Source organism: Macrotis lagotis, chromosome X, assembly GCF_037893015.1.
Source record: "Macrotis lagotis isolate mMagLag1 chromosome X, bilby.v1.9.chrom.fasta, whole genome shotgun sequence".
NCBI classification, from domain to species: Eukaryota; Metazoa; Chordata; class Mammalia; order Peramelemorphia; family Peramelidae; genus Macrotis; species Macrotis lagotis.
Window position 1 is genome coordinate 307,204,324 of NC_133666.1, and position 26,279 is coordinate 307,230,602.

At 35.8% G+C, this 26,279-nt stretch overlaps 1 protein-coding gene across 3 annotated transcripts in view; it reads left to right on the plus strand.

Annotated features, from left to right (window-relative positions):
* Positions 1-26,279, plus strand: part of DYM (dymeclin) — a 619,494-nt gene that overhangs the window by 50,963 nt on the left and 542,252 nt on the right. For 2 of the 3 annotated variants that reach the window (XM_074206163.1, XM_074206161.1), the window contains exons 3-4: positions 18,020-18,072; positions 21,883-21,976. In XM_074206163.1, coding sequence (XP_074062264.1) covers positions 18,020-18,072; positions 21,883-21,976 — 147 coding nt within the window. The remainder of the gene's footprint in view (positions 1-18,019; positions 18,073-21,882; positions 21,977-26,279) is intronic. The other variant, XM_074206162.1, reaches the window with a different exon arrangement.

Genomic DNA, 26,279 nt, shown 5'->3' on the forward strand with positions numbered 1-26,279 from the left:
AAGTGTCTGAGGCTGGATTTGAACTCAGGTACTCTTGACTTCAGACCTGGTACTCTATCCACTGTGCCACCTAGCTACCTCTAGCCTTGGCTCTCTTACAGAGGTCTTTTGCAGAACAGATCATTGCCTGCTATGGTGGCACCAGCTTTGTGGTTCTAGTGACCTTTGTAGTTTGGAGCATTGCAGAGGGCAGTTGGCCATCTGTCCTTCTGGCCTGCTCAGACTTCCACAGATTGCAGTTTGAAAGTGAGGATCTCCAAGGCACTAGGAAGAGGTAGGAGATATGGGAGTGTGGGATTGGATTTCACTATGAACTTGTGATAATTGGCAAGTATAGCCTGGAGACCAGTAGCATGGGGTATTAGGGAATGATGCTGAGCGAACTCAGTAGGGATATCAGTTCTTTTTAAACCTTTTGGATTCTAGGTGTCCCAAGTCCGTGGAGAAAACTGAAGGTTTATTGTCTTTGATACATAATTTCTGTTGTGAAGTTTATAAGGCTGGGAGAATCAGAGAAACTCTCTTGTTCAGTATTTTGTTTATTAACATAACTCAGAATGTTCTAGTTTTAATCCTCAGTTCCAACCATATTGGTTTTCTGGATGTTCCACAAACAAGACACTGCATCCCAAAGTCCTAGACATTTTCTCTGCCTAGCTCCTATTACTGGGATCCTCTTTGTCTGCATCTTTGCCCTGAAATAAAATCTGACCTAACATACCTCTTAATTCCAGTTTTTAATTATTTCCTATTTTTCTTGTAGATAACTTGTTCATATCTGTTTGCTGCTTGTGTTCCCATTAGATTGTGAATTTCTTGAGGACAAGATCTGTCTTTTGGTTTTTTAAATTTGTTTTTTGGTAGTCTCCCTAGTGCTTGGTACAGTGCTTAGCACTTAGAGTATAGGGCTAATTTCCTGACTGACAGACCGAGTATTCTGGGTGCGATCAGAACCATGTGTTACACTGTTGGTTCTCCTTAAACAAATAATCAGAAGGCCCTGACTGAAGAACCGAAAGGAGTTTATTTACTCCTTTTTACTCCTTCTTGAGTAGAGAGCACACCTTCATAAAGTGAATTATAGTTCTAGGAGTACAAAGTGCCAAGGCATGGAAGCCCCTTTTATCCTAGTCCCTAATACAGTCCCAAGACCCATGACTCACTGCCAATTGGATGGATAGCTGGGCTCACAATCTTTCTGCAAGTATCTAGCCAATGGTGCAAAGCATTTTCAAGTCCTATTTACATAATTATTCAGATTCAATTTTACCCTCTCAAAGAGAGATAATTTGTTTTATCCCATCAGTGAGATAATTCTGTATCCTTCCATATGGGGGGGGTGTCAATCATCACAGTGCTGTATAATCTTTGTTACCACCTGACCTTGGGGAAGTGAAAACTTTGCAACTCTTGCTTTGGAAAAAAGGAAGAATCATTGAAACCATGTGGGAGGCTGAATTCAGTTATAATCCCACTAGGTTTTGCAAGACAATGGGGTTAAGTGGCTTGCTTAAGGCCATACAGCTAGGTAATTATTATTGTCTGAGGTCAAATTTGAACCCCGGTACTCCTGACTCCAAGGCCTGTGCTCTAGCCAATTTCGCCACCTGGCTGCCCCCTCAATACTCTTTTAGATTTCTCTGTATGCATGTAAAATTGTTGGGGTTTTTTTTGCAAGGTAATGGGGTTAAGTGGCTTGCCCAAGGCCACACAGCTAGTTAATAATTAACTTAATAATTATGTGTCTGAGGCCAGATTTGAACTCAGGTATTCCTGACTACAGGGCTGGGGCTCTATCCAGTGTGTCACTTAGCTGCCCTGCATGTAAAATTGTAAGAGTAATGCCAGAAAGGAAATTAGCTGCATGTGGAACAAACTCTAATCCCCATAAAGGGGAATAAAAGGGGTAAAGAAAAGAAATTAATTACCATCTTTTGGACAGTTGGGGGATAAATTGTAGTAAATTAATGCAGTGTGGAACATTATAGCATCCTGAGACATGAAAAAGGAGATTAGTTCCTAATACCTGGATAGTATGAACTGATTCAGAGTTAAGTGGGACTTAGGAGAATGGTTTTTACAATAACAGAAACATAGTTAAAAAAAAAAGGGGAAAAAACAGTTTTGAAAGCCTTAAGTGCTGTCATAGAGATAGTGATCAGAATGAATGGTTTTAGACAATCACTATGTGGATTTGTTCTGATTGACTTTGCTTCTGGTTTCTTTTTTTTTTTTAAGTTTTTGCTAGGCAATGGGGTTAAGTGGCTTGCCCAAGGCCACACAGCTAGGTAATTATTAAGTGTCTGAGGCTGGATTTGAACTCAGGTACTCCTGACTCCAGGGCCAGTGCTCTATCCACTGCGCCACCTAGCTGCCTCAGACATTGCTTCTTTATGATAGGTTCCCCCCCCCCCCCCCCTTTTACAACAACAGTTGGGGAAACAAAGGAGTTAGGAATAATCATGCCCCCCCCCCCCCAAGGTGACCACTGACATTTTTTTTTAAACATGAATGGAAGAGAACAAACAGATGTTCAGAAAGAAGCATGGACAATTAGGAAGGACATGAGGAATTTATTACATTTTTTACAAAGACAAGTATGAAATGGAAATTCATCATTTCATCTTTTTTCGTTCTACTGTGTGTATAAATGACTTTTAAAAACATTTATTTACTGGGACACTAATACGTTGTTGGTGGAGCTCATTGATAGGAACTCATCCAACCTTTCTGGAGAGCCATCTGAAACTATGCCCAAAGAGCATCAAAAATATGCATACCCTTTGATCCAGTAATACCACTACTGGGTCTTTACCCTGAAGAGATTATGAAAAAGGGTAAAAACATTACTTGTACAAAAATATTCATAGCAGCCCTGTTTGTGATGGCAAAGAATTGGAAGTCAAGTCCTTCAATTGGGGAATGACTTAGCAAATTGTGGTATACGTATGTCATGGAACAGTATTGTTCTCTTAGAAACCAGGAGGGAGGCAATTCAGGAAAGCCTGGAGGGATTTGCATGAACCTCAGTTGAGTGAGATGAGCAGAACCAGCAAAACATTGTATACCCCAACAGCAACATGGGTGTGATGATCAACCTTGATAGACTTGCTCATTCCATCAGTGCAACAATCAGGGACAATTTGGGGCTGACTATCTCTTGTACAGGATTATAATATGATTTAACTTATTGGACGCTAGGTGGTGCTTTTGTAAGGCAAGAAGACTTGTTTTTAGTTATTTAAGAAATGAAAGTCAGAGTTGAATGGAAATGAATAACTATATAATTTATCAGGTAAATATATATATATATATATATATATATATATATATCTGATAGCAAATAAACACACACATATACTAAAATGGAAATATTCACTATTTCCCCCCAAATTATGATCCACTTTTACTCAATAATTTTAAACTTTTAGGTTCTTTAAAATGATTTCCATTTATATCTGTCTTTAGTAGTTTCTGGTTGTTTTAATTAAATCTTTTACCTAGTATTTTAAAAAATAACCCCTTTGTTTTCAAGCTGTTCTCAATTATCACAAAGGGGGGGGAGACTGGCACATGACACCTACTCAAAGTGCAAATTATATCTTATTTAGGAGTTTAAAAAAGAATTTCAGATTATGCATTTATTATTTCATCCTTCTGATGAACCATAGGGGATAACTGTATTGTTGGTAGCCTTAGAATACATACAGACTGGAAAAATTTTTGTTTAATATTTTAATCTGTTCTTCATGAAAACCTTATATGGTTTATTTTTTTTTTTAGGTTGTTATTAGAAATCCATTTCATGACTTTAGTCAGCATAGAACTATGAATAAGACTTTTGTTGAATTATTTTACACTTGAAATAATGTTGGATCAATGTAAGATCATATTCTCTTTTGTTTGTATATGAGAATACATGTAGTTAAGTGTTTTATCTGCATTTATAAAGTGCCGTCCATACATTTTCACATTTGATTTTTAGAATTATCCTGTGAAGTAATTAGTTTAAATACCTTGAGCCTCATTTTATAAATGAGGACTGCTTCTCTGAGGAGTTGGTATCTGCCTACAGACACACAGTTAGAAAGTGGTCCTTATGATTTGAATGCAGGACTTTGGTTCAGTCATATTCTCTTACTGCCAAGCCCTGTGTCCTTAGGAAGTTATATTCATATGGTGTAGGGGAATCTGCTTTCCTTTGAGACAGATCATTGTATTTTGGTTAGTTCTTACCATTAAGGAGTTCTTCCCTTTGCATCAAATTAAATTTATTTCTTTGCAAGGTGCTCATAGATTTGCACACTGACTGCCCCCCCCCCTTCCCATGAAAGAGATAGGAACTAAATTCGTGATGAGGCTGGTATGGGGAACTCCTTAATTCTGTACATATAGGCACCTTTCCCACCACTAGAGGCATTATGAGTTGTCTGGAACACTGAGTGGGTTAGAGGCTCACGTGCAGGATTCCATCTTTTTTTTTTTTCTGTTCATGTATCACACTGTCTCTTCTTTGTGATGATCCTGCCAGACACAGAGGATCTTAAGTACTGAGTCAGCCAATGGCAGCTGGTAAGAAATTAGAAACACCTGAGTTTGAATCTTCCTTCATATGGTGCTTCCTAGCTGTGTAACCCTAAGCAAATCACTGATTTTCTTTTAGTCTCAGTTTATTCATCGCTAAAATGAGAATCATAATAACTAATGTAAAGGAGGTGGGGAAGATCAAATGAGAGAACATATGTAAAGTGCTTTGAAAAACTTAAAATGCTATCTTAATGTTATTGTTGTTCTTATTATTTATTTATTTTTTTAAAAGGAAGATTTTATTTATTTTGAGTTTTACAATTTTCCCCCTAATCTTGGTTCCCTCCCCACACCCCCCACAGAAGGCTGTCTGTTAGTCTTTACATTGTTTCCCTGTCATACATTGATCTAAGTTGAATGTGTTGAGAGAGAAATCATATCCTTAAGGAAGAAAAATAAAGTATAAGTGATGGCAAAATTACATAATAGGCTAAGTTTCCCCCCCCCCCAAATTAAAGGTCTTTGGTCTTTGTTCAAACTCCACAACCCTTTTTCTGGATACAGACAGCATTCTCCACCGCAGACAGTCCCAGATTATCCCTGATTATTGCACTGGTGGAATTGGAATGAGCAAGTCCATCAAAGTTGATCATCACCCTCATGTTGCTGTTAGGGTGTACAATGTTTTTCTGGTTCTGCTTATCTTGCTCAACTGATATTCATGTAAATCCCTTCAGGCTTCCCTGAATTCCCATTCCTGCTGTTTTCTAATAGAACAATAATGTTCCATGACATATGTATACCCCAATTGAAGGACATTTACTTGATTTCCAATTCTTTTCCACCACACCAGGGCTGCTATGAATATTTTTGTAGAAGTGATGTTTTTACCCTTTTTCATAATCTCTTCAGGGTATAGACCCAGTAGTGGTATTGCTGGATCAAAAGGTATACACATTTTTGTTTCTCTTTGGGTGTACTTCTAGATGGCTCTCCAGAAAGGTTGAATGAGTTCACATCAGTGAGCTCCACCAACAATGTATTAGTGACCCAGATTTCCCACCTCCCTTGCAACATTGATCATTGTCCTTTCTGGTCATATTGGCTAGTCTGAGAGGTGTGTGGTGGTACCTCAGAGATGCTTTAATTTGCATTTCTCTAATAAGTCCTGATTTAGAGCAATTTTTCATATGACTATGGATTGCTTTGATTTCCTCATCTGTAAATTGCCTTTGCATACCCTTTGACCATTTGTCAATTGGGGAATGGCTTGTTTTTTTGAAAATTTGACTCAGTTTTCTGTGTATTTTAGAAATGAGTCCTTTGTCAGAAATACTAGTTGTAAAAATTGTTTCTCAATTTACTACATTTCTTATGATCTTGGTTACAGTAGTTTGTGCAAAAGCTTTTTAATTTAATGTAATCACAGTTATCTAGTTTGTTTTTAATGATATTCTCCATCTCTTCCTTGGTCATAAACTACTTCCCTTTCCATAGAGATGACAAGTAAACTCTTCCTTGGCCTTCTAGTTTGCTTATGATATTGTTTTTTAATGTATAAATCCTGTATCCATTTAGATCTATCTTGGTATAGGGTGTGAGGTGTTGGTCTAATCCAAGTTTCTTTCATAGGAACTTCCAATTTTCCTATTGTTTTTATTATTTAAGTGGCTAGACCAACCTCTGACTGAAAACAACTGTCATGTTTTCTCAGTGACTTTTCTAGAAGAGAAGTAAATATCTCACTAAACATCCCTTCTGAAAATCTTCATAGGATATAATCACTAGATCTTTCACAATTTTATTTACCCTCCCCTGAGCACTTTCTAGCTTTCCAATATTTACCTGAAATGTAGACTGGGCAGTTGCATGGCACAGTGGATTGAGTCAGGAGACCTTGGAGTCAGGAGGATGAGAGTTTGAATACAGCCTTGGACAACTGACCTTGGGCAAGTCACTTAACCCTGATTGCCTCACATCTAATCATCCTGATCCTTTTCTGGCCATTGAATCCACGTGGCTTTGGAGGGGAAAGTGAGACTGGTGACCTAGGAGAGCACCCCTTAACTCAAATCTAATTCATGAGCTTGTCATAGCATTGCCTCTCTGATGTTGTCTTCTTTGAGGATGAAGGATAAAACATCAAAATGTGGACTGAGCAGAGGTCAAATACAGAGATGCTAACAGCGCTTTAGTCCTAGATCTTGTACCTTTTAGTGCAGCCCTAAGATGTCATTAGCTTTTTTGACTTTGCTTCAGGCTGTGTTCTCATCATTCTTCCCTCCAGTCCTCACTTGTTGATTTTTTTGAACTTGTGCATGATGATAATACATTTATCTTGATTAAATATCTTCTTATTTCATTTGGCTCCACATTATAGCCTGTCAAGAACTTTCAGAATTCTGACTTGGTTATGTATTAGTTTTGAGTGGAAATAATAATTAACCAAGTAATTGATAAGTTGTTAAGCAGCAGCACTTGGTCAGGCATAGATAGCGCTTTGGATACATCCTTTCTTAGTGATTTTTCTCTAGGTCTAACCTGGTCAGACAGTTTGAATTCTAGTCTAATTGATCTATGATCTAAATACTTCTCTCCAACTTATCCTTAAGAATAGAAATAGATAAAGAAATAGATAAATAGTTAAAAACTATGTCTTTATCTTAGTAATCTTAGTAAGGGTAGTTAGTAAGTATCTTAGTAAAGGTAGTTAGTTCTGTTAATGCTTGTGCATTTTTGTCCTTGTTGGCCTAAATATATTTATATATCGATTTTATATATTGAGCTCCATGTGAAGTCCTCCCAAGTCCTTTCCAAGACAGATATTAATTCTAGTTTAGTTTTTTTACTATAGGATTTGCTTGAATTAGTGACCAGTAATAAAACATGATTTCATTTGAGTAAATAAATGAGCCAATCTTTGTTATATTGTTTTTCTTAAATTAAGAAGTAAATTTTATTTCTTATGTTTAGTCTTACTTTTGAAGATTACTGGAGAACTATTATTGTAGATTTTTTTAAAGGTATAAATATCATTACTATTAATTAGGTAGAATGAATGGGAAAATTGTTTAATGACTGAATTTTATAGATGTAACTGCCCATTTCATCTTCTTTATTGTGTTGATATAGGAAATAACACAAAATTTCCTCAAATTTTAAGCTTTTACTATTTATATTTCCTCAGATTTTAGCAGGTGAATGCAACTGTCTAACTTAAAGTTAAAAATTATTGATATCTTCTGGGTTCTGCTCTGGTGCATTTACATTGCTACAATTAATTTTATGTGACTTTTATCTTTTGAATTTTTCCCTATGAATGGTTCTCTTTTTAAAAAAGTCAGCATTCTCAGTTTAACTACTGAATGAACTGATTGTTTTCAATTTTGTGAATGTTATAATTCCTTCTTTATTAAGTTAAGAAGTAAAAGTTGCTAGGAGAGCTATATTTTTCTGAATATTTTTTTATTTAAACAAATTAGGTTTTATATAAATAATATTTATCAGTTGAATTTGACCAGAGGAATATGATATAAATGTGATTACTAATGATGTCATGATATTTTGTGAGCTGTTCTGCAAGTAATCACTTTATGAATGGAAAGTGTTTATAGAATGCTCAATCGTATGCATCATTTTGAAATCATTGTCTGAAAATTTTCTAAAATAGGTGATACATTCATTGTGATTTAATATGAACTATTTGAGTTGTACTATATTTACTAATAGCTACTGATTTTTGAGTGAGGGGGATGCTGTGCTAGGTAACTAGACTAGAACCGACCTCAGACACTTGACTCTTACTAGCTGTGTGACTTTGACTAAGTCATTTAACCCTGTTTGCCTCTCATCCAGGTCCATCTACAGTTGTCTAGATTCATATCTGCCCACCAGCCCAGATGGCTCTGGAGGAAAAAGTGAGGCTGGTGACTTAGCACAGCACCCCCTCACTCAAACCCAATTCACAGGCTTGTCATGGCATCACCTTCCTGATGTCATGGTCTTCATTGAGAATGAAGAACAAAAAACAAACGAACAAAAAAGCAAAATTACAGATAGTAGTTATTTCCACTGTTTAGAAAATTTATGTGTATTGAAATCTACTTACTTCAATACATAGAGTATCTGGTTTCATTGGTCTAAGTGGGTACTTATTCCATCTACTGAAACCCCTGACACCCACTAATAGTCTTATTAGACTATCCCCATGAAATACTATGGTTGAAGAACTCTTTGTCCTCTAGTGATAAGCTCCTTTCAGCTGTAGCTGGGCTGATCTCAAAGTAGAGATGCAGCTCAGTCGCATCAGACCTTTTCAATTTTCTAAGGCCTACTAAACTTGCTCTCTTCTGACAAAACTGACAAAATCCAGGGTTACCTCCATCTCACTAATGGATATCAAAGTACAACTTGAATGATTTGTCCATATTATCTGTATGTTGAATTGAACATGCCTAATGATAAAGAATTTTATTTTCATAAGACAACTCATTCCATTTTTCAACACCTAACTGAAATCTGTAGCTAAAATGCATTAATCCTTTTTCTTCCTTCTCTAATCATATGGAATAAATCTAATTGTTCTTTTATATAGCAACTATTAAAATATTTGAGACTAAGTCTCATTAAAGCTACTTTTTTCCAGATAAGCCTTTCTAGTTTTTTCCTAAGATTGGATTTTGAGTCCCCATATCATTTTAATCGCCTATTTTCTTTTTTCTTTAATATTTATTCTCATTTTGTACAAATAATGTGTTTTATACATTAATAAAATATTCTTGTTTAAGAGTAAACAAAATACCCCCCCCCCCCAAAAAATATAGACTCACTTGAGCGATAAAGGGGAGAGAAAAAAATTAAAATTAAAATAAAAAACAATAGTAATAATTGTAGGTAGTATGGCCAGGTGGCACAATGGACAGAGCACCAGCCCTAGAGCCAGGAGTACCTGAACCCACATCCGGCCCCGTACACCCAACAATCACCCACCTGTGTGACCTGCAAGCCAACCCAACCCCACTGACCTGCAAAAACAACAAAAAAAAAGACCCCAAATAAAATAAAACTTTAATAATAGTAAGGGTGACTGTGTGGTGGACAGCACTGGCCCTTGAGCCAGGAGCATCTGGGTCCAAATCCGGCCTCAAACACCCAAGGATCACCTACTATGAGGCCCCATAATCGCCTATTTTCTGGATTACTAACTCCTTAATATTAATTTTTATTAAATATATTATTTGAGTTTTACAATTTCCCCCCCAATCTTACTTCCCCCCCCCCCCCCATGGAAAGCAATCTATCAGTCTTTACTTTGTTTCCATGTTGTACCTTGATCTAAATTGGGTGTGATGAGAGAGAAATCATATCCTTAGAGAAGAGACAAGAATTCTAAGATGTAACAAGATCAGACAATAAGATACCTGTTTTTTTCTAAATTAAAGGGAATAGTGCTTGAACTTTCTTCAAACTCCACAGCTCCTTATCTGGATACAGATGGCACTCTCCTTTGCAGACAGCCCAAGATTGCTCCCGATTGTTGCACTGATGGAATGAGCAAGTCCTTCAAGGTTGATCATCACTCCCATGTTGCTGTTAGGGTGTACAGTGTTTTTCTGGTTCTGCTCATCTCACTCAGCATCAGTTCATGCAAATCCTCCAGGCTTCCCTGAAATACCATCCCTCCTGGTTTCTAATAGAACAATAATGTTCCATAACATACATATACCACAGTTTGCTAAGCCATTCCCCAATTGAAGGATATTTACTGGATTTCCAATACTTTGCCACCACAAACAGGGCTGCTATAAATATTTTTGTACAAATAATGTTTTTACCTTTTTTCATCATCTCATCAGGATATAGACCCAGTAGTGGTATTTCTGGGTCAGAGGGTATGCACATTTTTGTTGCCCTTTGGGCATAGTTCCAAACAGCTCTCCAGAAAGGTTGGATGAGTTCAAAGCTCCACCAACAGTGTAATAGTGTCCCAGATTTCCCACAACCCTTCCAACAATGATCATTATCCTTTCTGGTCATATTGGCCAATCTGAGAAGTATGAGGTAGTACCTCAGAGAAGCTTTAATTTGCATTTCTCTAATAATTAATGATTTAAAGCATTTTTTCATATGGCTATGAATTGCTTTGATCTCCTCATCTGTAAATTGCCTTTGCACATCCTTTTACCATTTGTCAATTGGGGAATGGCTTTTTCTTTTAAAAATATGACTCAATTCTCTGTGTATTTTAGAAATGATGTCTTTGTCAGAATCATTAGTTGTAAAGATTGTTTCCCAATTTACTACATTTCTTTTGCTCTTGGTTACATTGGTTTTATCTGTGCAAAAGCTTTTTAATTTAATGTAATCAAAATCATCTAATTGGTTTTTGGTGATGTTCTCCAACTCTTCCTTAGTCATAAACTGCTCCCCTTTCCATAGATCTGACAGGTAAACTAGTCCTTGATCTTCTAATTTGCTTATAGTACTGTTTTTTATGTCTAAGTCCTGTAACCATTTGGATTTTATCTTGGTAAAGGGTGTGAGGTGTTGGTCTAATCTAAGTTTCTTCCATACTAACTTCCAATTATCCCAGCAGTTTTTATCAAAGAGGGAGTTTTTATTCCGATGGCTGGACTCTGGGTTTATCAAACAGTAGATTACTATAATCATCTGCTGCTTTTACACCTAGTCTATTCCACTGGTCCACCACTCTGTTTCTTAGCCAATGCCAAACAGTTTTGATGACTGATGCTTTATAATATAATTTTAGATCAGGCAGGGCTAAGCCATCTTCTTTTGCACTTTTTTTTCATTAACCTCCTGGCAATTCTTGACTTTTTATTTCTCCATATGAATTTACTTACAATTTTTCCTAACTCATTAAAGTAATTTTTTTGGAATTTTGATTGGTAGGGCACTAAACAGATAGTTTAGTTTTGGTAGAATTGTCGTTTTTATTATATTAACTCTACCTATCCATGAACAGTTGATATTTGCCCAGTTATTTAAATCTAATTTAATTTATGTGAGAAGTGTTTTATAATTGTTTTCAAAAAGATTCTGAGTCTGTCTTGGCAAATAGACTCCCAAGTATTTTATATTGTCTGAGGTTACTTTGAATGGGATTTCTCTTTCTAGCTCTTTCTGCTGTATCTTGCTAGACATATATAGAAAAGTTGAAGATTCATGAGGGTTTATTTTATAACCTGCAACTTTGCTAAAATTGCTAATTGTTTCCAGTAGTTTTTTGGAATGGATTCTTGGGATTCTCTAGGTAGACTATCGTGTTATCTGCAAAGAGTGACAGTGTTGTCTCTTCCTTCCCAATTCTAATTCCTTCAATTTCCTTTTCTTGAATTACTGACGCTAACATTTCTAATACAATATTGAATAGTAGTGGTGATAATGGGCACCCTTGTTTCAACCCTGATCTTATTGGGAATGCCTCTAGCCTCTCCCCATTGAGTATAATGCTTGTTGATGATTTCAGATAGATACTGCTAATTATTTTAAGGAACAGTCCATTTATTCCTACACTCTCTAGTATTTTTAATAGGAATGGATGCTGTATTTTGTCAAAAGCTTTTTCCATATCTATTGATATGATCATATGATTTCTGATAGGTTTGTTGTTGATATAATTGAGTATACTAACAGTTTTCCTAATATTGAACCAACACTGCATTCCTGGAATAAATCCTATTTGATCATAATGTATTATCCTGGTGATAACTTGTTGTAATCGTTTTGCTAAGATTTTAATTTAAGATTTTTGCATCTATATTCATCAGGGAAATAGGTCTATAATTTTCTTTCTCTGCTTTAACTCTTCCTGGTTTAGGTAACAGCACCATATTGGTTTCATAGAAAGGGTTAGGCAGAGTTCCATCTTTCCCTATTTTTCCATAGAGTTTATATAGAATTGGAACCAGTTGTTCCTTAAATGTTTGGTAGAATTCACTTGTGAATCTAGGCCCTGGAGGTTTTTTTTTAGGGAGTTCAATGATGCCTTGTTGAATTTCTTTTTCAGAGATAGGGTTGTTTAGGTATTTAATCTCTTCTTCATTTAACCTGGGCAACTTATATTTTTTTAAATATTCATCCATTTCACTTAGATTATCAAATTTATTGGCATAGAGTTGGGCAAAATAATTTCGAATTTCATGTAAGCATTTAGAGCTATAACATATCCCCTGAGAGTCGCTTTGAATGAATCCCATAGGTTTTGGTATGTTGTTTCATTATTATCATTATCTAGGATAAAATGGTTAATTCTTCCTATAATTTGTTTTTTGGTCCACTCATTTTTTAAAATGAGGTTATTCAGTTTCCAATTTGTTCTGGGTCTATATTTCCTTGACCCAGTATTGCATATGACTTTTATTGCATTTTGCATTTGTCTAATTGTGTTTTTCTTGGATTTATTTTCTTGTTGTAAAATGTTAATTTTCTTTACCAAATTTTCCAATTGATTTTTAAACTACTTCCTGATTTCTTCAAAGAAGTCTTTTTTGTGCTGAAGACCAAATCATATTCTCCTCTGAGGTTCTAGGTCTTTCTGAGTTAGGGCCTTTTCCTTCTAGGAATTTTTCTATAGACCCTCATTTTCCTTGTGCTGGGGGAGGGGCTGGTTCACCGAGGTTTGGCATTGAGATGCCTAGAGGCTTTATTCACTAGGTTTAGTAACTCCAAGTGGGCTGGCCAGTAGGGAGTGCTGGTTGCTTTCTCTGGAGTGTCTGTGACCTTGATTTGAGACCCTCTCCCCTTGGCCTGGGGGGGGGGGGGGGATTGAAGCTGCTGAATACTGAACAATTGTGGGTTACGCCCCAGGCGTACTCTCCCTATTCACAGCTGATGGAGCTCTTCTGCTCACATCTGAGCCTGGAGGGCAGGCAGGGCTGTAATTGTGTTTGTTCTGGGAAGATGCTTCAGCTGAAATGAAGGTATGGAGTACTTAGTTCCTGCAGAGGAGTCCATGGATTGATTTCTGCAACTCTCTGGCAATGGAACTCAGCCTCCAGTCCTTCTGGTAATCTCCAGACTGTCAGGGCCACAGCCAATCCTTCTGCTCCCCAGCTGACTCATGCCTTTGTGGCTGATCAGTCCAGTCCTGCTCTCAAGCTCTCACCCTATGGCTGATCAGGCTAGTCCTTCTCTCAGGCTCTCACCGGTTCTATGCTCCTGGCAGAGTTCGCCCTCTGCGCCCAGCTCATCCATGATCCCAGAAGACAAACCTTGATGTAGATGATCTTCTTCTAGCTTCTCTTTCTGTGTTTTGTCAATTTTATTTCTGTTGAGTAGTTTGTTTCATATTATATATAAGGGGAGATCAGGAGACTTTAGTACAGTACCTATCTTCTCTCTGCCATCTTGTCTGGAAGTGTCAGAGTATTTCTTCATTGGTTAATTGGTTTTTGACATCGCCCTTTATGTTTTAATCCTACACCCATTTTGTCCTTCTTTTGGTATAGGGTGTGAGATGGAGTGTATTTCTAATTTTTGCCATACTATTTTCCAGTTTTCCCAACAATTTTTGTCAATTAGTGAGTTCAAGATTTCTTGAAAAACTCTTTTCTTGGTCATTACCTTCAGGTAGCCCAGTCATTTTTGAATTATCTCTCCAGAATCTCTTTTATAGATCACTTGTTTTTCCAATCTCTCATTGTAAAACAAAATATTTTCTTCCAGTTTTTCATTCTCTTGATTTTGTTTTATTGTTTCTTGATTTCTCACAAAGTCATCAACTTCCTTTAGCTCCATTCTACATTTTAAGGAATTATTTTCTTCAGAGAACCTTTCTATCTTCTTTTACATCTGGTCAGTTCTGCTTTTTAAAGCATTCTTCTCATTAACCTTTTCGACCGTTTTTTTCCATTTGACACACATTGGTTTTTGGATGTTATTTTCTTCAGTATTTTTTTGTGTCTTCTTCACCAAGCTCCTGACTTGGTTTTCATAATTTTACCGCTTTCCCCCAATTTTCCTGCTACGTCACTTACTTGATTTTCAAAATGTCTTTTGATCTCTTCCATAGCCTGAGACCAATTCATATTTTTTGTGGAGTCTTTACATTCAGAAATTCTGACCTTGTCTTCTGAGTGTGTATTTGGATCTTTTATAGGACCAAAGTAATTGTCTATGGTTGAGTTTTTTTCTGTTGTTTTTTCATTTACCCAGTCTATGACTTGATTTTAACCCTTCTAGGATGGAGGACACATTGTTCCAAATTTTTGAGCATTTTTACAGCTGTTTTCAGGGACACTCCCCAGGGACCTGCAAGTTTTCAATTCCTCCAAGGTTTTTTGAGAGGCTCTGACTGTTCTCCTGGCCTGTTCTCTGGTCTGTGAACTATAAGTCCACCTTTCTACCCTGGACCCATGATGAGGGTCTTCACTCTGTTACAGGCAGTAAGCTCTTGCTGGAACAAGGGCCCCAGACTGCAACCTGGATCTGAGTATGGGCAAAGCAACAGAGTCCTGCCTCAGGAATTGTTGAGACCTCTGCAATCTTCCCCATCCTCTTACCTTCCATGGCTGAACAATCCAGAAACTGCTACTGGATGCTTCCCCAAGCCTGCTCCTGGTCTCAGGGAGCCAAATCTTTGCTGAGGGCAAGCTCTCACTCTGGCACAGTAGAGTTTTCCTGATGACCTTTCAGATTTTCCTTGGCAATCCCTGGACTGAGCATTCCGTAAACTGCCACTGCTTCCATGGTCCCAGGTGCCCCCAGGGACCCAGTCTGTTCATAGATGACTAGAGCCAGTTAGTTCAAGAACAGTGTGCTATGGGCCCTTTCCAACCTCAGTGTGACAGGCCCTTCTGACAGATTTTCCAAGTTGCCTTGGGCTGCAGAATTGTTTCATTCAGTCTTTTTTGTGGGTTCTGCCACTTTCAAATTTGATTAGAGTCATTTTTTAAAGGCATTTGGATAGGTTTGGGGAGGAGTTTGCAGGAGTTCCTGCCTTTACTCTGCCATCTTGGCCCCACCCAAATTCCTTTGTTCTCAAAGAAGACCATGACATCAAGAAGATGATGCCATGACAACCACATGAATTGATTTTAGTGAGGAGGTGTAATGCTAAGTTACCAACCAGCCTCACTTTTTCCTCCAAGCCATCCTACTTTCTAAATGAAACCTTTCCTCCTCTCTCCAACTGTTTGTGCTGTTTCCCTCAAAGGTTACCTTCTACCTTCTCTGATTTTGTGTCTCTATATATGTGTGTGCATGTATATGTCCACGTCATGCATGTGTGTGTGCACATGTGTTTCATTTGTATATGTATCTGATTATTTAAATGTTGTCTCTCATTGCCACCCCCCCACCCCGCACCTTGGAATGTGACCTTTTGTTTTTTCCTCTCTCCCTTTTCTTCTCCTGCCCCTCTCCTACTCTTTCTCTTTCCTCTCCTTCTTTTTCTAAAGACAATTAACTTGTTTCTAACTAAAGATACATACAGACCAGTTAACATAGTAGTAGTTTGCATTAGTCTTATGTTAGTAGAGACTTTCCTATTTATTATAAGATCACAGTTACTTAAGTGAAAGTGATACTTACCATTAGTACTTGTACATAGTGATTATTTAATCAATATTTGTCGATAATGACTTTAAGTAAAATATTAAGAATGTTTTTTCTTTGGCTATATGCTTATCCATTCTAGTTCTAATTCCATACTGTGAAATAATTTTGAAATATTTTGTTTGGGTAAAGTGAATTTTTTTCTTATATAAATATTTTATTTATTTCCCAGTTATATTCAAGGTTAATTTCTAATAATCATTTTTATTTTGCAGGGGTTTTGAATTTTGACATTTTTTCTCCCTCCCTTCCTTCTTCTCTCCTTTCTCTCCCTGATATAGTCTTTACATTTGCTCCCATGATATGCACAGATAACAACTGGATGAATTGAAAGAAGCAACAGATCCAAAATGAAGAGAGCATTGGAGACAGCAAAATTACATTATATATATGATAAAAAATTAAAGAAAACAATCTTTAGTTGTTTAAACTCCCTAGTTCTTTCTCTGGATACAGATGATAATTTACTTCAGAGATCCCCTAAAATTGTCCCTGATCATTGCACTGATAGAGTGAGCAGGTCCATCAAGATTGATCATCACCTCATGTTGTTGTATAAGCTGTATAAGTTGTTCTAGTTTTGTTCATCTCACTCAGCATCAGTTCATACAAATCCTTCCAGGCTTTTCTGAAATCCCATCCCTCATGATTCTTTTTGAATTTTACAATTTTTCCTTTAATCTTGCTCCCTCCACCCAACAGAATGCAGTCTAAAAGACTTTTACATTGTTTCCATGCTATAAATCGAACAAAATTGAATGTGTTAAGAGAGAAATCATATCCTTGAGGAAAAAAATAAAATATAAGAGATAGCAAATTTACATAATAAGATAACTTTCTTTTTTAAAATTAAAGATAATAGTCTTTGGTCTTTATTCAAACTCTATAATTCTTTCTTTGGATACAGATGGTGTTCCCCATTGCAGATCCCCTAAAATTGTCCCTGATCATTGCACTGATGGAATGAGTAGGTCTATCAAGGTTGATCATCACTCCATGTTGTTGTTAAGACTGTGTATAATGTTCTGACTTTGTGCACTTCACTCGGCATCAATTCATCCAGATCCTTCCAGGCTTTTCTGAAATCCCATCCCTCATGATTTCTTATAGAACAATAGTGTTCCATAATATACATATACCACAATTTGTTGAGCTGTTCCCCGATTGATGACACCCCCCCCAATTTCTAGTTCTTTGCTACTATAAATAGAACTGCTAAGAATATTTTTGTACTTGTGGAATTTTTATACTTTTTTGTGCTCTTTTCAGGATACATACTCAGTAGTGATATTGCTGGATCAAAGGGTCATTTTTATTCCCCTTAGGTATAATTCTAAATTGCTCTCCAGGAAGTTTGGATCAATTCACAACTCCAATTCCACCAACAATTCATTAGTGTCCCAGATTTCCCAGACCCCTTAGATTGAGCATTATCCTTTTTGGTCATTTTGGCCAATCTAAGGGGTATGAGGTGGTACCTCAGAGATGCTTTTATTTGCATTTCTCTAATCAGCAGTGATTTAGAGCAGTTTTTCATGTGTCTATAGATAGCTTTAATTTCTTCATCAGAGAATTGCCTTTGCATAAAAATGACAATTTTTTTAAAATTGAGTATCATTCATTCATTCATTTATTCATTCATTTATCTATCTATCTATCTATCTATTTATTTATTTATTTATTTGGGGTTTTTTGCAAGGCAAATGGGTTGAGTGGCTTGCCCAAGGCCACATAGCTAGGTTAATTATTAAGTGTCTGAGACCGGATTTGAATCCAGGTCCTCCTGACTCCAGGGCTGGTGCTTAATCTACTGCGCCACCTAGCTGTCCCATAAATTGAGTATTTTAAAAAGTCTATCTAATACTTGATATACCTATTATGCTCCAGCCAATCAGTTTTCTTCTTTCCTTCCCAGCACTGAACTGAAGCTCTTGGAGGAAGCCACCATCTCAGTCTTCAAGTCTTTAGGTAAGAGAATTAATATCAATTAATGAACAGATCTTATTTCATGATAATCTCTACTTTTAGCATATAGTATTATTCAGATATAGATTAGGTTACCCATTCATAAGATAATCTTGTTTCTCAGGTATTTAGTTCACCAGCCCTTATTTCTGTAAATAACAATTTTGATAATGTCCTTTTAGTGTAGCTGAGTTGTTTAGAAGAACATTAATGAATGTTCTTTTTTTAAAAATGTACTCCTTGTGTTCTAAATTTTTTTTTTGTCAGAGATGGGAATAAAAGAGAAGAGAATGAACTTGATTAATGTCATGGGGTTGTTAGATGTAGAGAAGAGGAACCTCATGGTGAATGGTTTTTATTTTCTCAACAAAGTATGAGGCCAGTTCTTCTACTGAATAGTCATTGTGTAAAATATATAGAATCATTTATGGAAGGGATAAAAAAGATTGCCTTATTTCATTGATGGCCTAATTGAGATTAAGTAGGAAAGGCTGTAGGGTGGCTCATTGGAGAGATCTAGTTCAAATGGGCCTCAGTTACTAGCTTGTGACCTTAGACAAGTCACTTAATTTCTGTTTACCTTAATTCACTGGAGAAGAAAGTAGCAAACTTCTCCAGTATCTTTGCCCAGAAAACCCCATGGACAGCATTGATGTGCTGTGGAAGGAGTGGAAAGAATGCTGACTTATTCTTTTAGAGCTTTCCCCTCATCACCCCTCATGGGATCATGAAGTGTCAGACTTGTCTTGAAAAACAGCAAAGAAATTTGTAGTGAACAATATGTGTACATATTGTCTTCACTGATAAAATACATGCTTCTTGAGGGCTGAAATTGTTTTACTTCTCTTTGTAGTTCTAATGCTTGGCAGATAAGAGTGGTGCTTAGTGAAGAAAAAGAGCTTACATTTTTGTTCAAAGTCCTGTGCTTTAATAATTTTAATTGAATAAATATCTGTTGATATATTCTTTTTCATTTTGTTTTATAAGGTGCTTTCTTCATAATAGTCCTGTGTAGATGGTACAATTATAAAGGGCCTTTGAGATCTTTTAGTCTAACCTAGAGCTCTTATTTTTTTCTTCACCATGGCTTCCACATGGGAATTTAGCCTTTGTTTAAAAACTTCCAGTGATTTTTTTTTTTGGCAAGGCAGTGGGGTCAAGTGACTTGCCCAAGATATCACACAGCTAAGTAATTTTTAAGTATTGGAAGTCACATTTGATCTCAGGTCCTTCTGATTCCAAGGCTGGTGCAATGTACCACCTAGCTGCCCCCTCCTTGATATTTAAATGACACAAAGCACTTGAAAGCTTTTTTTTTTTAAGGTTTTTGCAAGGCAGTGGGGTTAAGTGGCTTGCCCAAGGCCACACAGCTAGGTAATTATTAAGTGTTTGAGACTGGATTTGAACTCAGGTACTCCTGACTCCTGGGCCGGTGCTCTATCCACTGTGCCACCTAGCTGCCCCTGCTTGAAAGCTTTTGTTGTTGTCATTAGGTTGAGGTAAAATCATCCTCTTATCTATTCTTCCTAGTTTTACTTTCTGCATAAAACAAGTGAATTTTTTAGAAGCAAAATATTTTTTCCAAATATTTTAGTACTGTTATATTATTCCCTCTTACTCATCTTCATGATCAGCACTGACAGTTGCAGACCCCTTAGCATTTCATTTTCACTCCTTTAGTTGGAACCACTTTTCCTTCTTCTTCCTAAATTGTGGTATCAGGAATTAAACATAATATTGCAGGTATGGTCTGACCAGTCTAGAGACCAAAGGTACCATCATGTCCCTATTGGTTCTAGATATTGTGTTTCTGTTCATGATGTCCATTAGAAGTAAACTAGAAACCTTAATCACATTTCTTCTACATCTTCTGAAGCCACATGATTGGAGTTTATATTTATCCAGTAATCAGTATCCTTTGGGGACAATTATTAGTTATGTATAAGGAGAGCAATGTGTTTCAGTGGAAAGAGTGCTGAATTTGGAGTCAGAATTGAATCCCACTTTTGCGATCTTGGGTAAGTTACTGAACCCCTTTGTGTCTTAGTTCCCTCATCTGTAAAATGATAGTTGGACTAGCTGACCTCTAAGATCCTTTTCTGTCCTAAAAATTATCCAACAAAAACCTAAAGTTCATTTCTCCATATTTGTCACAAGGATAGTATAAAGGACTTTGTCAAATTGTTTCTATGATCTGTTTACCTAATAAACTCATTTAAAAAGAAAATTTGTTTATTTCAATTTGTTTCAATACTTAATACTGTTAGCTATCTAATTATCATAATTTATGTTTCATACATTATATCAAAGTACTTTGGTTTCTCTAAAGTACCATATATTTGTAAACCTTTACTATACTTAAAGACTAACAAATCTCACCTCTAATAACATTCTACATTTTACTTCCTAGTCTATACTTTTCCAACTTCGTGCTTTTCTCTAGTTTGAAAATTGGGACATTATTCACTTGTTTTCAGGCTACTACTTCCTCTCTCTCTTTAGGATTTGTCAAATATAATTGGCAACTCTTCAATCAGTGGTCATAGCTGTAGCTTTTTACATTATTCCAGGATGGAGTTCATCTGAGCCAAGAAATCAGAACTTATTTCTTAAACGCTTTCCTTTCCCATCTTAAGATTTGATTAATTCTTATGTAAGGTTTATTCTATTCTTTCTAGCTTCAAGATAATTTCTTTTTCTCATATATTGATTTTCCTTTGTCCTAAACTTTTGTCTCTGTTATTCTTGTTCCTTGCACACCTTTCTTCTCCCCCCCCTTCTTAGCCATCCTCCTTTTTTAACAAACAAACCAACAAAGCCTTAGTTATTGTAACATTTTTTAGAGCTTTCCTTTGGTTTTAGTCATTTTTATATTTATATAGGTTAGTGCCACTTTTTAAAAATTTGTCTTTATGTTTTCCCCTCATCTTTCCTATTTATTCTTTTAATCTGTGAATTCACTGGAAAGATAATCCAGTCATTCTAGTTTATTTAGAAGTTCGCTCTTTTTTTTCCCTCATTGAAACCATTTAATATTGCATTTTCAGAATTTCATTTTTTAGATTCCCTTTCCCTCTGTATCTAGCTTTCATTTTTGGAATCTCTTGTCATAAAGATTACATTTGTCATATTACTAAACTTTTCAAGTGCTGTTTTCTATACAAGGAGGGACTAATGTGATTTCACAAGGGGAAACTAGGATACATTTTCAACTTTTCAACATTCTTTTCATTGACTAGTATAAACTGTAATATCATGTGATTTTTCCTGTTATTTCCCCTAATATCTTCTACTCTTTTCCCATATTTTTTCATAGCTCTAGTCAATTTTTCTTGTTGTCTAGACATATGTCTAGAATAGAAGTTTGTTTTGTTGCTTCCTCTAATTTCTCAATGTTGAAATTATCAGATACAAAGAACATAGATTCTTAGATTTGAGGTGAATGAGACTTTTTGCAGATGTCTTGGCAGTTGAAATTTCTTTTTACCAAATCTTCTTGATTCTGTCCTAGTTTTGTAATTCAGCAGCATGCCTTAGTGGCTAGACTTTGGAAAGTCATGAAAGGATATGAGTTCAGTCTCTTCTCTCTCACACAGTCCTTCAACAAGTCACTTAAAACTTTCAGAATGCTTTTAGACCATAAGACCTTAAATTGGAGTGAAGATACCAACCTACATTAGCAGAAGGAGTTTGCACTGCTAAGAATTTCAAACCAATTAAATCATACAGCCAATCCGTAATCCAAATACTACACTATTGTGATTATAATGAATGGTTTTTAACTCCTAAAACATAATTTTTTTCCTCTTATAGTTGAAAATAATCCTCGAACAGGCAACCTTGGAGCACTCATAAAGGTCTTCCTTTCTCGAACCAAAGAATTAAAAATTTCAGCGGAATGTCAGAAGTAAGTTGCACAGTGAGAATGCAGTGCCTTAATATTTAATGTAATGATATGAAAGTTTTCATTTATTGGTTGAAGTAGACTGCACTTGTTTCTTTGTTAACCCATCCAGTGGCATTGTACCATTATTACAAAAGAACAATAAAGTACATGAAGAAAGATATAATCAGTTGACATAATAAAAAAATGTAGTAGGTGTAATTTTTCAAATATTTGATCTTTTCTGCATATTAATTCTTTAGTTTATATAGCTGTATCCCCCTCCCTCCAACACATACTTTTTAGGTAATAGATTTAATAGTAACATTTATGAGATTTGCAGGTTTGTAATTTTGCAAGCATACCTATACTTGTTTTTCAAAATAAGCATATTTTGTCAGTGACCTTATTTATTGGTTTCCATTTTAACCTACTTTAAAAATATTTTCTGGGGGCAGCTAGGTGGCGTAGTGGATAAAGCACCGGCCCTGGAGTCAGGAGTACCTGAGTTCAAATCTGGTCTCAGGCACTTAATAATTACCTAGCTGTGTGGCCTTGGGCAAGCCACTTAACCCCATTTGCCTTGCAAAAACCTAAAAAAAAATTGACTAGGAATATTTAATTTTTGAAAATTTTTTTTTAAAAAATTTATTTATTTTTGAATTTTGCAATTTTCCCCCAATCTTACTTTCCTTCCCCCAACCCCACACAGAAGAGAGTCTGATAGTCTTTACATTGTTTCCATGTTATACATTTATACAAATTGAATGTTTTGAGAGAGAAATAATATCCTTAAGGAAAAAATAAAGTATAAGAGATAGCAAAATTACATAATACGATAACTTTAAAAAAAATTCGAGTTAATAGTTTTTGGTCTTTGTTTAAATTCCACAATTCTTTCTCTGGATACAGATGGTATTCTCTGTCACAGATACCCCCCAAATTGTTCCTGATTATTGTACTGGTGAAATGGTTGTGTATATTAAGATTGATCTTCAACCCCATGTTGCTGTTATGGTGTATGATATTCTTCTGTTTCTGCTCATCTCACTCAGCATCAGTTCATGTAAATCCCTCCAGGCTTCTCTAAATTCCCATCCCTCCTGGTTTCTAATAGAATAATAGTGTTCTATAACATACATATACCCCAATTTGTTCAGCCATTCCCCAGTTGATGGATGTTCACTCAGTTTCCAGTTCTTTGCCACCACAAATAGAGCTGCTGTGTGTGTGTGTGTGTGTGTGTGTGTGTTTTTTTTTTTTTTAGATTTTTCAAGGCAATGGGGTTAAATGGCTTGCCCAAGGTCACACAGCTCGGTAATTATTAAGTGTCTGAGGTCGAATTTGAATCCAGGTACTCCTGACTCCAAGGCCAGTGCTCCATTCACTGTGCCACCTAGCTGCCCCTGAATATTCTTTTCAAATGACGTTTTTACTTTTTTTCATGATATCTTTAGTGTATAGACCCAGTAGTGGTATTGCTGGATCAAAGGGTATGCACGTTTTTGTTGCCCTTTGGGCATAATTCCAAATGGCCCTCCAGAAAGGTTGGATGAGTTCACAGCTCCACCAACAGTGTATTAGTATTGTCTGGGAATATTTCTGTTTAATTTGATACAGAAAATGTATGTATCCTGTAAAATCTAAAGACTGACAAAACTTGATAATGGACATAGAAGGAAACTTTAAAGTATTAATATGGTTTTCATACTAAATAATGAGGCTTTATTAATGATAACTTAAGCCCTCAGTTGTCTCACTGAGAAGATATCTTCCAGACGAGTATATATTTGCTACAACTGAAATTTAGCTAATTCTTTTCTTAGAAACTGATATTTTAACTCTTTTTGAAGGAAATACTTAAAAAAATATGCCCTGATTTCTTATAATTGTCTTAATGGCAGAATTATCTTGGTAAAATCAATCTGTAGTTATCTTGTAGTTTTTAATTTAAGGTTTTTAGCATCTGATTCCAGGAAGGTAATGGATCTGTCATCTTGTTCTTTGATTATTTTCTTTTTTCTCAAAAAGCTGAAATAAAACATATCCTGATTTGCTGACTATTTTTCTGTAAAATTCATTGTGGAACTAAAGGTCAGTTCAGCTTCTCCGAAGTGGTCATCTTGACTTCTTTGATAGAAATAGGAAAGAAAAAGTATCTCTGTGTTTTTGACTGAATATTCATATTACTTCAGAGTTGACCTATTATTTCTGACTCACTCCAAAAAATTGGATACTGTTATCTCCTTTTCAGTTTGTACTCACTCCTCTTCCTGCCTCACTCTTATTTATTGCTGGAATAAGAAGGTGAGAAGTATTATTTTTTGTGCTTGATGAGTGAGGAGAATATTTACTCCAAAGTTTACAAATTCACAGAATCAAGAGAAGAAAATATTTCTGCTAATTTGACATCTAGATGCAGTTTTTTCTAAACTTCGCGGAATGTTTAATTTTTCCAGAATTCCAGATAGTCAATATTAAAAATTACAACTTTAATATTATAGCAACCATGAAAGTCTTACAGGTTGCCTCCATAGTGTATCAATTTTCTTATTGATAAATTTATCTATTTTTCCAACTACATGCAAAGATAATTTTCAGCATTCATTTTTTTAAGGTTTTGAATTACACAGTTCTCCCTACCATCTCCTCCCAATCCCTACCCCTTCCCCTTGACAGCAAGTAATCGAATATAGGTTATACATGGATAACTGCTGTATTAATTTTCTGTCGAATTTCCTCTATATTAATATTTCATATTTTGGATGCCCTTGTGTTAAATTAGTGAGGTAACAGTGGCAGGAAAGAACATGATAAAAATATTACCAAAACTAACCTTTCATCCAGATGAGATTATAATTATTTAGCATTAGAACTCCAGGATGATGAAAATTTCTTATCGTTTCTGTTTCATAGATATCTTTGGCTTATGCATGAATAATCTATTATTCTCTTTACACTTAAGAAGACTTGATTTACTATTACCTGTGAGAGTAGAAATTGGCAGATGTTGTCATTATAGGCCATTTATCAACTGGACCATGTCCAGCAATGGATCCTTTGAAAAATATACAGTAATCCTTAGCATCATACAACTACCTACTGATTATTTTTACTAGCTTATGGTTAGAATTTTAATCCTCTTCTTCTCTTTAAAAAATAAAAGTCAACTAACTGAAAATATAGACTCCTTTAGTCAACCACATTTTTCTCTTATCTTTTTAAATGTTTTATCAATTTTTTCTTTTCTTTTTTTTTGTATGTTGTCACTTTGCTGTGATGGTCCCCCCCCCTCATTTCTCCCTCCAACCCCATCTTCCTTTGTAACAAGTAATACAGTTAAGCAAAACAAATCAACATCTGCATTATTTGCATTATTCTGCTCTTGCATTGTAGACAGTCTTCTGAAGTCATGATTAGACATTTTATTACGTGATCACGGTTCAGAAGTCTTTCAGTGTTTATTTTCTTTATGTTATTATGTTCATTTTATAAACTTTTCCTAGTTCTACTAAGACTTTCTTGGAGAAGATCATGTGAACAGGATATAAAAGTAGAATTTCAGTAAGTGTAGAGAGAAGAGCCTATTTGGAAGAGAGATCTAAATGTTCTGAGAAGAGAAGTGTTCCTGTTTATAGTTTTACCATTTTATTTTTTTTTTGTGCCTTTTGAGACTTAGATTACTGTGTGTGTGTGTGATACTTCCTACCTTTTCTTTTTAATGTTTTTGCAAGGCAAATGGGGTTGAGTGGCTTGCCCAAGGTCACACAGCTAGGTAATTATTAAGTGTCTGAGACTGGATTTGAACCCAGGTACTCCTGACTCCAAGGCCAGTGCTTTATCCACTACGCCACCTAGCTGCCCCCTACTTCCTACCTTTTAACCTGTCCTTTTTTTAAAAAAAAGCATTTATCTCTTTTTTTTCTGCTGACATGTTCTGCTGCATGCCAGCTTTCTCTTGTTTCTGATCTTTGCTGCTGCTTCTGTGTATCATTGCTTCTTTTTCTGTCTTTGCCATTGGCTATATTCTTTTTTATTTTTCCCTGTTCTCTCCTTTGCATCCTTTTTTTTTTTAACTTTTGTGTCAAGAACCTTTTTCTCTCTGATCAATGAATTGTTTGATCTTAGCTTCTTAGTTGTAATCTTTAGGCTTGGATTCTAATCAGATGTGTTTTTGGTGGTTCTGATTAGGGACTACTTCACTGACACTTTGAAAAAACACACACCCAAACACTTCTAAATTTTTAGCTTCAGATTGCAGAATTCTCATTTAAGTAACTATTAATATTCTCAGTGTAGGAGTTTGTTTTGATACTTGAACTATCTT